This window comes from Balaenoptera musculus, chromosome 11, assembly GCF_009873245.2.
Source record: "Balaenoptera musculus isolate JJ_BM4_2016_0621 chromosome 11, mBalMus1.pri.v3, whole genome shotgun sequence".
In the NCBI taxonomy this organism is placed as follows: Eukaryota; Metazoa; Chordata; class Mammalia; order Artiodactyla; family Balaenopteridae; genus Balaenoptera; species Balaenoptera musculus.
In genome coordinates this window covers 58,716,005-58,730,106 of record NC_045795.1, presented here as the reverse complement: position 1 = coordinate 58,730,106, position 14,102 = coordinate 58,716,005, and the positions used below count along the sequence as shown (strand labels likewise).

Below are 14,102 nucleotides of genomic sequence, written 5' to 3'. Positions count from 1 at the left end.
CTCACTGCCACCTGTTTCCCAGTGTGGACACCGTAGCTGGAGCTGGGGGTCCTGCTGGCACTGGCGTCTCTTCGTCTCTTCTTTGACTCCCCTTCCCGTCCTCTGCATCTTTTCTTCCTTTCTCTATTAATATTGACATTCATGGGCACATCTTATTTTCCAGATGTTTTCCTTCCTTCGAATCCTCCCCTGAGATTAAATAATAAGGAAGCACGATAATGGTAAATAATGATTTTCATCGTAACAATCACAGTATAATAGGACAAGTGGAGCCCTTTGACCCAGGTTGAATAACTAGTGGTTTATTCTGCATCCCTGGATGAAGCAAATTTTGCCCTTTTCCATCTGGAGCCATCAAGCGGTGAGATAATCAACGGGATGAGTGAAGGCAGTGAACAGGAGAGCATCTTCACCAGGAAGATGCCAGCGGCAAGTGCAGCCAGGGCTTCCCAGTAGCTACAGCTTGCATCCGTCCAACCACCGCTCCAGAGTGTCGGAGTGCTGGCAGTTGAGGGTCCAGGAGGTCCTGCGGGGAGGAAGGCCAGGGAGAGTGAACCGGAGGGGGCTTCCCATAGTCACAGCTCGGCATCTCCAGGGAGCTCAGCCCCCGCTGGCCCATTTACACCCGCTGCCTGGCCCCTGGAGCATTTGAGTGGGCGCAGTTCTGAAAGCTTTCTTGCATCCCAAGTACGTCTCTCTCACTGGCTGGCTCCACCACCCGCTGGCATGAGGACTGGTGCTCCCTGCATCCTGCTCACAACGTCTCCCCTTCCCATAAACCCCACACTGCAAGATGGGGAGGCTGAGCTGTGAACTGCGAAATCCTTCTCCAACCCTGCAAAGCATTTGTAACTTCTCTGAAGTGAGCATCAGAGAAGCTCTGTGACATGTATGGTGAGTACTTGGCAGATCCTAGTTCTGAAACGGGAACACTTGTCCCAGGGCCACGGCCTCTTGTTACCTTTCCATGCACCTGCTTCGCCCCTCACCTTCCAAAATTCCTTCCAGCTCCTCAACCTAGGTCAGCTGGACTGAGTTTCTCTAACCTTTTCTCCTGGTCCTCCAAACATGACCCTCCTATTCCCAGCCCCTTGGCCAGAATCCAGACCCCAAGTCCTCCTCTCCCATCCTAGAAGTGGCGGGAGTCACCAGGCCACTGCAGACCATTAGACATTAGTTCGTCCCATCCCTCGACTGGGCATGAAGCTCCATGAGTCTTCCAGGGTAGGGGGTCACACAGTTGGAGAAGGGGCGGTGACCCCCTGGCCCTCATAGTTACAAAGCAGCAGGGAAAACACACACAGACGTATTTTCAGAAATTGCAGCGCCCTCCATAGCCCCTGGCAGGCACTGCAGAAGGGACTCCTTGGGGAGGCGGGTGAGGGGGGCCTGGGTCTTCTCCCTTCCTGTCCGCCCCAAGTTCCACAAAGCAGCCTGATCTGAGCTTTGGAAAAGCTGTGGCAGCTTATTAGCTTAATAAGAGCTCACTTCACTGGGAATCCTGAGCAAGTAAGAGGCCTTGATCAGACTGGCCCAGCACATCTCTATTTAGTGCCATACAATGAAGATGGTTTTAGCTCATTAGTGCTTACCCTAGGGGGCCAGCCAAGCTTCCAAATTAATTGGAAGGTCAAGACTATGCACGAAAGATATTTCCAACACTCAGAAGACAGCTAACATTAACAAGAGGATTCCCACTTTAAAATGCAATCTATTAAATTAGTGAGAAAAATAGGTTAACGAATAAGTGGTGTTGAGACCACCGACCAGCCGTTTGAAAAATATGAAGGCGAATGCCCTGTCTGACTTTTTAATACCGGAATAAATTCCAAGAAGGACCAACATTTAAGTATAAAACCATGACAATTCTATTTTATAATTTATTTAACAAAAACTTAACACAAGGTATTTTGTGCCAGGGACTGTTCTAATATAGAGGAAAACATGGCTTGATTTCTTTAGAATCTTTCATCTTAATCTTGGTTGCTATACACTTACAGTCCCAAACCAGTGGGACTTGATGAGTGGGTGAAAGTCATTAATACAGGCTACTTACCACGCTCCCATTCCTCTTTTTCCTTTTACAATTTTCTTGGCACATTCAATTGTCTCTTTTAAATTTGGATTCAGTAAAGCTGTGAAGGAAATGAAGTGGAATGATACCATGTCACCACTCGGCAGCTAAGTCAGAGTGATGTCAAGCTACCAGGGGCTCACGTTAGAGAGGCTTCCATGTGATTCCAAGAATAAATCTATCCCTGTATTTTTCTCAGACAACACTGGGAAGTAGCAGGATGTGGTCATCTTTTACTAAATCTATTGATTTTTCCTTATAATTCTTATAATGATATTTTCATTAAAAATGTATATGATGGGGACTTCCCTGGTGGTTCAATGGTAAAGAATCTGCCTTCCAATGCAGGGGACATGGGTTTGATCCCTGGTCGGGGAACTAAGATCCCACATGCTGCGGGGCAACTAAGCCCACGCGCCACAACTAGAGAAGAGAAAACCTGCACGCCACAACTAGAGAGAAGACTGCGCGCCACAAGAAAGAGCCCACGTGCCACAACTAAGATCCAATGCAGCCAAAAAAAATGTTTATGTATAGTGAATATCCTGTGCTAGGCTATAGAAGAAGCAGTGGAGATAGAATGAGAAACACAATAAATCCATCCCTGCCTTCATAAAGCCTACAGTCTGGAAGGGGGTAGATAAAGATTATAGACAATTATAATACAAAGGATACCTGGAACCATGGGGGAATGCAGCATTGAGTGGGGACACCTAATTCAGAGTTGAATTAGGGTCAGGGAAGGGTTATTGGGCCAAGTGACATCTAGTGGAGTAGGTAAGGAAAAGGGGTTGAGGACATCACAGAAGGAAAACTGTTCCAGGCAGAAGGAACAGCATGTGAGAGGGCCCAGAGGTGCCCCTGAAGAACCAACATGTCTATGCATCCATCCTTCCATTCCTTCCTTGGACCATGAAACCAAGACCTCCCACCTGGGACCCCCTCCTTCTTGCCCGCACTACAGTCTCCCCGCTTCCATAACCTAGTCTGATTGCTTCTCCTTAAAACATTACTTCATTGCCCCCTCGTTGCCCGGAAAACAGAACCTCAAATCCTTGGCTTAGTCCAACTTTGCCCAACGTGGCTTTCCACTTCCACTGCTTTCCTCCACGACCCCACCATTCAAGACATGTCAAGGGGCAGGAGGCAAAGACAGTGCCAACCCTGATGGTACCGATACCCACAGCTTGGGGGTCATACACAGATCCTCTTCCCAGACTTTGTTCACACTCATCTCCCGACTTGCACCTGCTCATCCAAAAGTACAGTCCTTAAAAGTCTGTCCCTGACCACCTAGCCCACTGTGCCCTCTCCCCTTTTCTGAATAAAACGTCACTTTGATTCAGCACTTATCTGTTATGTACATGCATACAAACATACTTACCTGCATAGTATGCAGGCATACACACATGTATCAGTCCTAATGCCCAACTATCTTGTAAATTATTCAGATAAAGGAAAATTGTGTTCATCAAGCACGAGACACCGTGCTCAGGACTTAAAACTTGTAAAAGCCTTGGAGCACCGCTCACTCCCCCCAAAAAAAGCCTCATCCCTATTCTGCTCTGTAGCTCATGGATTAGTTTTGCCCGTTTCTAAACTTTACATAAGTGGGTTCATATAGTACGTACACTGTGTGACTACCTTATTTTATTCAACATTATGTGAAATTTATCCATGTTGTTGCTTATAGCTGTAACTTATTCATTTCCATTAATGTGTGATTAGAAAAAAAAAGAACATATTTAGGAAAACATTCCTTCATGCACTTTGGTTTTTAAAAAGAGTCTGCAAATAAGAATATACCATGATCTATTTATCCATTCAATTGTTGATGGACATTTGCTCCAGGTTTTGGGTTTTATTTAAAAAAAAAAAAAAAGCTGCTAAGATCAAATAAAATAAAATAAAATAAAAGCCTTTTCAGGTAGGTACTATTATTAACTCCATTTTCTTTTTTAAAATTTTATTATTTATTTATTTATTTTTGGCTGCGTTGGGTCTTCGTTGTTTCACGCAGGCTTTCTCTAGATGCGGTGGCTTCTCGTGTTGCGGAGCATGGACTATAGGCACGCGGGCTTCAGTAGTTATGGCACGTGGGCTCCAGAGCACAGGCTCAGTGGTTGTAGCCCACGGGCTTAGTTGCCCCATGGCATGTGGGATCTTCCCGGACCAGGGATCAAACCCGTGTCCCCGGCATTGGCAGGCGGATTCTTAACCACTGCACCACCAAGGAAGTCCCATAACTCCATTTTCTAGATAAGAAAACTGAGGCTCAAATCACATAACTAGTAGGAGGTAGAGCCAATATTCTGTCTGGCTTCAAAGCCTATGCTTTTTCTGTTTCCCACCCTGCCTGACAGGAAAACTATGCGATCCCTCTGAATTGCCCCCAGTACTTAGCACAAGGTCTAGCCCCTCTAGATGGTGCCTTGTGAGTCCTGTTGGCTTGTGGTTACAAATTCCCAGGGAAGACTGTCTTTCCCCTGTCTTTAGAGTGTCTTCCCTTTGGGGTTTTCTAGCTCATCCCTTTCAGCTGACAGGGTAGCTCTCAGGGGTCTCAGGTCTCTTCGGAGGTCGCCAGTGCACCTCCGTACCTTGCTCAGACCCTGTCTACACAGTGACCTCAAACCCCCAGGGTCATCATCGGCTTCAGCCTTCACTTATCTATCTGTATTTTTGCTCCTCTTTTTAGCCTCTAGGGATGTCTTACCTTCTTGCCAGCTCAGCTATAGGTCCTTTAAAAGATGGGGTTTTTTTGGTTTTGTTTTTTTACTTCTTTTACATTTTCTCTAGTGGGAGGGTTTTTCAGGATATCTAGTCCACCGTATTTTCATCACAGCACTCAATACCACCTCTATTACAGATAATTGTATTGGACTCTGGAGATAAACATACGTAACCTTCCTATGAGACATAAATGACAGCCCGTCTTCTCCCGGTGATCACTCTGCCTGTCAAAGTGGCAGCCTCCGCTCCCCTTGAAGAAGAGTGTCTTCTACATTAGGCCCAGCCAGAGCCCTCTGCCCTCACCCGTCAGGCTCCTCCCTGCCTGCCCCTCTGCCCACCTGGACGTGGGTCTCCATCGCTGCGTCCCAGGCTGCCGCAGCCCCTTCCCCTCGCGGACCTTTGGCCATGCTGCGCTCTGCTCGGCCTCCCTGGGGTCCACCCTGGATTTGGCTCAGCCCCGTCTTTGCCAGGCCCTCCTCCTCCCGGCTCCAAACTTGTAAACGCTGGCCAGCCCTCTGAGCTCAACGCGGCCGCCCCCGGGCCCCAGGGTGGAAGGAGGGAGGGACCTACCAGAGCAGGACACGTGGCAGCGGTTCTTGCCGTGGTCACACCAGTCACTGTTGCGGATCTGAAAGAGGCCGTAGCCGGTGTAGCCACCGCGCAAGCTGTCGTAGGCAGCAGTGGGGTTGAACTTGCTCTCAAAATAAGCCAGGCACACCCCTAAGATGGAACGGGAGGGGTGCGGCTCAGAGGAGAGCTGGGGAAGCCTGGGCAGGCGGCAGTGGGAAAAGACGTGAGGAGTGGGGCTGAGAGGGGCTACTCACAGTTTTCGAGGCTGTAGCCCTCAAAATCACTCAGGCCTCCTTCGTGGAGCTTCTTAGCCACCACACAGCGCCCCAAGACTGCAGCGCCACTTGGAACCACCAGGTACCCGATGAGGGAGAGCACCATGGACGCCTTCATCCTCTCCAGCTCAGGGTGACGGCCGCCAGGTGAGTGGACGGAGTCACAGGTAATTCCCACCGAGATCACTGGGACTCTGGCCAAAGAGAAGGGCGCTGTGGGACTGGGGGTGTGCAATTCAGTGCGTTCAGAAAAAGGGGATGCCCTCCTGGCTTAATCACAATACTTCTTCCCATCCTAATTCCGTGTTTCGTGTCACTGCAAACCCATGGTACCCGAGGCCCTGCCTCTCCTCCTCCCCTTCACCTCCTGTTTTCTCAGGAAACTGCTCTCTCCAAGGTCTCCTTCCCACCCCCCAACCCCCATTCTTTCCCTCCAGCAAAACCCGATGGATGCTTCTTGGGTTTTTTCGCACTCATTTCTCCTTGACAGTAGATACAGATGCTCAAAAATGCTTTCTTCCTCTTTACTGTGAAAGCAGAACTTGTTCATGAAACACATTTCGGAAAATAGAAAATGAGAAAAGAAAAAAATAATTCATCATGGTCCCACCATGATAGGCACAACAGACACTGTCATGTTGAATTACTTCCGCCGTTGCCTTTTATCCTGGAATATATTCTGAGCTGTGGTCTTAACCTTTACACAGTCTTGACTCCAGATTTTCTACAAACCAAACTCCAGTGACCTTTTCTCTTGCTGTCCTCACGAGGAGACCCGGTCCAGCCCGGACCTGCCAGTGATTAGCTGGGTCGTCATTGGAAAGAGCAGAGAAGTCTCTTAGCCTCACAGCGCCTCTGCTTTCACACCTGTCTTCCTCTTGTTCACCTTCACACCGTCACATTCACCTTGCGCATTTCTTTGTACCTGCCCATCTCATTCCCACCCAGGTCCTTTGCACCTGCTATTCCTTCTGCCCGGAACGTGATTCTCCCAACCACCGCAGAGCTTGCTATTTCCTGTCATGGTCTCAGCTCAGACAAGCTCACCACTTTAAATAGGATTGTCTGACGACTGCCCCATCCCAGAAAATAGTTTTCATTTTCTTCACAATATAAGTCAATTTCAGAAAGTTCCTTGTTCATTTATTCATTCATTTGTCTACCTCCCATATCAGAGTGTAAGCACCAGGCACGCAGAAAACTGGCCTGTCTTGTCCTCTGCTTTAGCCTCAGAACTTAGAACAGAACCTGGGGCACAGTAGGTGCTCAGTGAACCTTTGATGAATGAATGAATGAATGAATGATTGAACAAAAACCTACTCTTCCCAACAGAAGTGTCATCGGATGAGCAATAAGTGAATGTGCTGATGAGCATGTCCTGCAGCTGGGAATAGTCATGCCTGTCCCAGTTCGTGCCCACCGTACACCCACTTACCGTCCTTCTGCAGGCTCTTGGTGCCTCCTCGGGGGAAGGGAAGAGCAGCCACTGCGACAGGCTCAACGTTTATTGCAGGAAAGTCGCTCTATCTACACTCCGCTCCCTGGAGTTTTCAGATGTCACTTCCTTGATAACCCGTTTGCCTTCACCCAAGAACTTCCAAACCATAAGTCCTTCTTCGTGACCTGCTCTTCTAGAATCTTTTCTATGACATCAGTTGCTATGCACCAGGGTATTCTGAAACAGGGAGGGGTTGGCCACCAGCACATCTGTATTAGTTTTCTATTGCTGCTATAACAAGTCACCTCCAACTTAGCAGCTAAAACAACACAAATGTATGAACTTAAAGTTCTATAGGTCAGAAGTCTAACAGGGCTCACCAGGTTAAAAGCAAGGTGTTGGCAGGGCCATGCTCCTTTCTGGGGGCCCTAAAGGAGGATCCACTCCCTTGCTCATTTGGGCTGTTGGCAGAATACAGTCCTTGTAGCTGTAGCACCGAGATCTCTGTTTCCTTGCCAGCTGTCAGCTGAGGGTCATTCCCAGCTGCCAGGGGCCATCTGCATTTCTGGGCTCTACCTCCTTCCTCTATCTTCAAAGACAGCAAGGGTGGGTGAAAACTCTCTTTCACGCTGAATCTCATCCGCCTCTCCTTCCATTGTTGTATCTCATGGACTCACCTTCTGCCTCCCCTCCTGCTTTTAAGGACACATGTGGTTACACTGGCTCACCCAGACTCTCCTGAGGGTATGTTCATTTCTACTATGGGGCACCCACATGCTGCTTCTGGGAGCTTTTCCAGGGGAGCGGCCCTGGCTGGGTCCTGGGATCCCCAGTAGCTCTGATGCTATAATCCCTCTCCCAGGAATAATGCATCAGCACCCATTCCTCACTGACCATGACCTAACTGAATTTGCATGAGGGGAGAAAGCTGTGGCCTTGGGAGTCAATATTATAAGTGCTTATTGTTATCTGGACATTCTCTGGGTTCCGGGAGTGGGAGGGCATGTGCTTGCTCTGAGGAAGGCGCACTGTGGGACCATCCTCTCCTGCAGCCCTAGAACCTGATGTAGTTTCCTTCCCTCCCTGGCCTGTATTAATTACAAAGGGGGAAATGTGCTTTGCGTGGAGAAATCTGGACGGCACCACTCTAACCAAGGTGTCAGGCTTGGCACTGACAGTAGTGGGATGGCCTGACATTACGTGTCACTCGTGCCCTACGGGAGAAGCTACACAACATCACACTGGCCCCTCACCTTCTGTTCCCCAGGCCCGGTGACCCAGGAAAAGGCATCAATCATTAAGCTCCATGGTCCTGAGTCTTCCAGCAAAGCTGCTAGGATCCCTCCTCCCACAAGTGGAGAACACCTGCGTATACAAGAAGGCCACCTTTAGCTCCAGAATGCAGAGATGTGCGCATAAGGGGGCCCCTGCCAACTGTTCCATCACAGCTTTGGTTTTTGTAAAGATCATTTGTCAACTATAATCCAACTGTAAGATAAATTTGGCCGCTTCAAGTCCCAAGTCCACTACAGGAGCCAGGATCCCTGAACTGGGGCCAGGATCAACCACTTCTAAGTCGGGGATAGGGAGCTAGCCCTGAATCCCTGAGTTTCACCTGCTCTCACAGGGCTGAGCCCTCTCGGTTTGCCCCAGCCCTGGGCCCTAGCCGGACTTCTCCTGAGCCTTCCCCAACAGATGGATCTCCATCTGCTCCTCAGACATCGCCCGATAACACAATCTATAATTACATTTGTATGTGTGTCAATATCTGCATCTATATCTGTACAGCGTCTGCAAAAAAAAAAAAAAAAAAAATGCCTGGAGACAAGAAAAGATGCTGGCCAGCCAATCCTACAGACACTCAAAAACATTCAAGGTAGAAGTTCCCTTTGAAATGATCTAGTTTACCTGTTCTCAAAAGTGTTTCTTGCCAGTGAAGCCAGTCTCATGCAGAAACCCTTGATGTCAGCTCTCCTTCTTTGCTGCCTTTGCAAGTGGCCCATAGGGACGATATCAGGGCTTGAGGAAGATGCACCCAGTTCATCATGTTATTCATATCTGAGGAAGGCAGAAACAGGACCAGGTCCGGAACTCAGGGCTTCTGAGCCCGAAGAAAGAGGTCTGAGAATACATTTTTGGTCGTCCAGCCAAAACCATTCCTCCCTAAAAGAACCTCAGTAGTGGGCAGAGAGCCCTGAATTGGGCAGGACCCCTGTCTCTGGCCTAGGGATGGGTGTATGACCTAGTTCTGGCCCGTAGGATGTAAGGGGAAATGCACTGAGGAGAGGGCTCCTGGGAATGATTTCCCTTTGGTAACAGAGACAAGGAAGGAGAGAGTCCCATTCAAGGCCACCCTGCTTCCTCTTTGAACTGAGCCGCACAAGGCATGGCTTCTTCTTACGAAAGAAAAACAAAGCTCTGTGGCGTGAGCCCCCTTTTGTCACGCATTGTACCTGCTGCTGAAAGCATCTCTGACAGATTCAAGGGATTTGTGTAAATCTGCCACACGTTTATTTTCAAATCCAAGCATTTTTAGCTGTGGTGTTGCTTCCCTAGCTTAAAAAGATATTTTTAAACTTCATCTGAAATGGCATCAGAAAGAAAACAGCCCAACTTTTGTGTACTCACTGAGTGGTTGTCTGAGGCAAAGTGTCTTCGCCGAAAGGGGGAGAGGAGAGGAGGTGTTTTCTTTTATGGAGATTTTTCCTGTTGCCCGAGTAGAACGAAACCTCCCTCGGCTGCAGAGATGGAAGGAGAAAGACTTCATGCTGAGCTGAGACAGACTCTGAGCAGGAAGCAAGCAGGGGACACATCATGACCATAAGTGCCGGCATCGCAGGAGGCAGGCACCGATCCCGACCCGGGAGCTACTGGGCCCCCATCACAAAGGGGCTGAGAGACCACCTCACACCAAACGGCCCCCATCACAAGGGGCTGAGAGACCACCTCACACCAAACGGCCACCATCACAAAGGGGCTGAGAAACCACCTCACACCAAAGGGTCCACGTCACAAAGGGGCTGAGAGACCACCTCACACCAAACGGCCACCATCACAAAGGGGATGAGAAACCACCTCACACCAAAGGGCGCACATCACAAAGGGGATGAGAAACCACCTCACACCAAACGGCCACCATCACAAAGCGGCTGAGAAACCACCTCACACCAAACGGCCACCATCACAAAGCGGCTGAGAAACCACCTCACACCAAAGGGCACACATCACAAAGGGGATGACAAACCACTTCACACCAAAGGGCCACCATCACCAAGGTGACGAGAAACCGCCTCACACTAAAGGGCCCACATCACAAATGGGATGACAAACCGCCTCAAAACAAAGGGCCCTCATCACAAAGGGAATGAGAAACCACCTCACATCAAACGGCTACCATCACAAAGCAGCTGAGAAACCACCTCACACCAAACGGCCACCATCACAAAGGGGCTGAGAAACCACCTCACACCACAGGGCCCACATCACCAAGGTGATGAGAAACCACCTCACACTAAAGGGCCCACATAACCAAGGTGATGAGAAACCACCTCACACCAAGGAGCACACATCACAAAGGGAATGAGAAACCACCTCACACCAAAGAGCCCACATTACAAAGAGGAAGAGAAACCACCTCACACCAAAGAGCCCACATCACCAAGGTGATGAGAAACCACCTCACACCAAAGGGTCCACATCACAAAGGGGATGACAAACCACCTCACGCCAAAGAGCTCACATCTCAAATTGGATGACAAACCACCTCACACCAAACAGCCCACATCACAAAGGAGATGAGAAACCACCTCACACCAAAGAGCCCACATCATCAAGGTGATGAGAAACCACCTCACACCAAAGGGCCCACCTCACAAAGCGTATGAGAAACCACCTCACACAAAAGGGCCCACGTCACAAAGGGGCTGAGAAACCACCTCACACCAAAAGTCCCTCATCACAAAGGGGATGAGAAACCACCTCACACCAAAGAGCCCACATCTCAAAGTGGATGACAAACCACCTCACAGCAAAGGGCCCCCATCACAAAGGGGATGAGAAACAACCTCACACAACAGGAACGACATCACAAAGGGGATGAGAAACCACCTCACACAAATGGGCCACCGTCACAAAGGAGATGAGAAACCACCTCACACCAAAGGGCCCACATCACCAAGGTGATGAGAAACCACCTCACACCAAAGGGCCCACATCACAAAGAGAATGAGAAACCACCTCACACCACAGAGCCCCCATCACAATGGGTATGACAAACCACCTCACATGAAAGGATCCACATCAAAAAGGGTATGACACACCACCTCACACCAATGGGCCCACATCACAAAGGGGATGAGAAACCACCTCACACCAAAGAGTTCACATCACCAAGGTGATGAGAAACCACCTCACACCACAGAGCCCACATCACAATGGGGATGACAAACCACCTCACATCAAAGGGTCCACATCACAAAAGGGATGACAAAACACCACACACCAACATACGCAAATCACAATGGGGATGACAAACCACCTCACATCAAAGGGTCCACATCACAAAAGGGATGACAAAACACCACACACCAACATACACAAATCACAAAGAGGTGAGAAACCACCTCACACCAAAGGGCCCACATCACAAAGGGCATGACAAATCACCTCACACAAAAGGGCCCACATCACAAAGGAGTTGAGGAACCACCTTACACCAAAGGGCCCACATCACAAAGGGGATGAGAACCCAGCTCACACCAAAGAGCCCTCATAAAAAAGTGGATGACACACCACCTCACATCAAACTGTCCACATCAGAAAGGGTATGAGAAACCACCTCACACCACAGGGCCCCAGTGACAAAGGGGATGAGAAACCACCTCACATCACAGGGCCCACATCACAAAAGGGATGACAAAACACCTCACTACAAAGGGCCGACATCACAATGGGGTGAGAAACCACCTCACACCAACGGGGCCACATCACAAAAGGGATGACAAAACACCACACACCAAAGGGCCCAAATCACAAAGGGCATGAGAAACCACCTCACACCACAGGGCCCACATCATAAAAGGGATGACAAACCACCTCACACCAAAGGGCCCACATCACAAAGGGGATGAGAAACCACCTCACACCAAAGAGCCCACATCACCAAGGTGATGAGAAACCACCTCACACCAAAGTGCCCACATCACAAAGGCTATGACACACCACCTCACACCAATGGGCCCACATCACAAAGGGGATGAGAAACCACCTCACACCAGAGACCACATCACCAAGGTGATGAAAAATCACCTCGCACCAAAGGGCCCCCATCACAAAGGGGATGAGAAACCACCTCACACCAAGGGGCCCACATCACCAAAGGGATGACAAACCACTTCACACCACAGAGCCCACATCACCAAGATGATAAGAAACCGCCGCACACTAAAGCACCCACATCACAAAGGGGATGAGAAACCACCTCACACCAAGGGGCCCACATCACCAAAGGGATGACAAACCACTTCACACCACAGAGCCCACATCACCAAGATGATGAGAAACCGCCGCACACTAAAGCACCCACATCACAAAGAGGATGAGAAACCACCTCACACCAAAGGGCCCTCATCACAAAGGGAATGAGAAATCACCTCACACCACAGAGCCCACATCACGATGGGGATGACAAACCACCTCACATCAAAGGGTCCACATCACAAAAGGGATGATAAAACACCACACACCAACGTACGCAAATCACAAAGAGGTGAGAAACCACCTCACACCAAAGGGTCCACATAACAAAGGGAATGACAAACCACCTCACACCAAAGGGCCCACATCACAAAGGGGATGACAAATCACCTCACACCAAAGGGCCCACATCACAAAGGGGATGACAAACCACCTCACACCAAAGGTCCCGCATCACAAAGGGCATGACAAATCACCTGACATGAAAGGGCCCACATCACAAAAGGGATGAGAAACCACCTCACACCAAGTGGCTCACATCACAAATGGAATGAGGAACCACCTCACACTGAAGGGCCCACATCACAAAGGGGATGAGAAACCACATCACACCAAAGAGCCCTCATCACAAAGGGGATGACACACTACCTCACATCAAACGGTCCACATCACAAAGGGTATGAGAAACCACCTCACACCACACGGCACCATTGACAAAGGGGATGAGAAACCACCTCACACCAATGGGCCCACATCACAAAGGGGATGACAAAACACCTCACTACAAAGGGCCCACAGCACAAAGGGTATGAGAAACCACCTCACCCAAAGAGCCCACATCACAATGGGGCTGACAAAACAGCTCACATCAAAGGGGGCACATCACAAAAGGGATGACAAAACACCACACACCAAAGGGCCCAAATCACAAAGGGGATGAGAAACCACCTCACACCAAACGGCCCACATCACAAAGGGCATGAGAAACCACTTCACACCACAGAGCCCACATCACAATGGGGATGACAAACCACCTCACATCAAAGGGTCCACATCACAAAAGGGATGACAAAACACCACACACCAACGTACGCAAATCAAAAAGAGGTGAGAAACCACCTCACACCAAACGGCCAACATCACCAAGGTGATGAGAAAACACCTCGCACCAAAGGGCCATTATCGTAAAGGGGATGAGAAACCACCTCACACCACAGGGCCCACATCACACAGGGGATGACAAAACACCTCACCACAAAGGGCCCACCGTCACAAAGGGGATGAGAAACCACCTGACATCAAAGAGCCCACATCACCAAGGGGAGAACAAAGCACTTCACACCACAGAGCCCACATCACCAAGGTGATGAGAAACCGCCTCACACTAAAGCACCCAAATCACAAAGGGGATGAGAAACCACCTCACACCAAAGGGCCCTCATCACAAGGGGAATGAGAAACCACCTCACACCACAGAGCCCACATCACAATCCGGATGACAAACCACCTCACATCAAAGGGTCCACATCACAAAAGGGAT

General features: G+C 49.4%; 1 protein-coding gene and 2 long non-coding RNA genes across 3 annotated transcripts; 1 reads left to right on the top strand and 2 right to left on the bottom strand.

The window, feature by feature from the left end:
- Window positions 1-346: 346 nt before the first annotated feature.
- LYZL4 (lysozyme like 4) lies at window positions 347-5,767 on the bottom strand. Its single transcript, XM_036870407.1, has 4 exons — window positions 5,629-5,767; window positions 5,375-5,524; window positions 2,057-2,135; window positions 347-526 (listed from the first exon to the last, which is right to left on the bottom strand). The coding sequence occupies exons 1-4, from the start codon at window positions 5,765-5,767 to the stop codon at window positions 457-459; spliced, it is 438 nt and encodes a 145-aa protein (XP_036726302.1). The 3' UTR covers window positions 347-456.
- Window positions 5,768-10,940: 5,173 nt separating this feature from the next.
- LOC118903933 lies at window positions 10,941-13,797 on the top strand. Its single transcript, XR_005021902.1, has 3 exons — window positions 10,941-10,965; window positions 13,668-13,709; window positions 13,753-13,797. It is a non-coding gene; the product is annotated as an uncharacterized LOC118903933 (long non-coding RNA).
- Window positions 12,187-13,565, bottom strand: LOC118903934. The gene is made up of 3 exons (XR_005021903.1): window positions 13,511-13,565; window positions 13,211-13,253; window positions 12,187-12,224 (listed from the first exon to the last, which is right to left on the bottom strand). It is a non-coding gene; the product is annotated as an uncharacterized LOC118903934 (long non-coding RNA).
- Window positions 13,798-14,102: the final 305 nt, after the last annotated feature.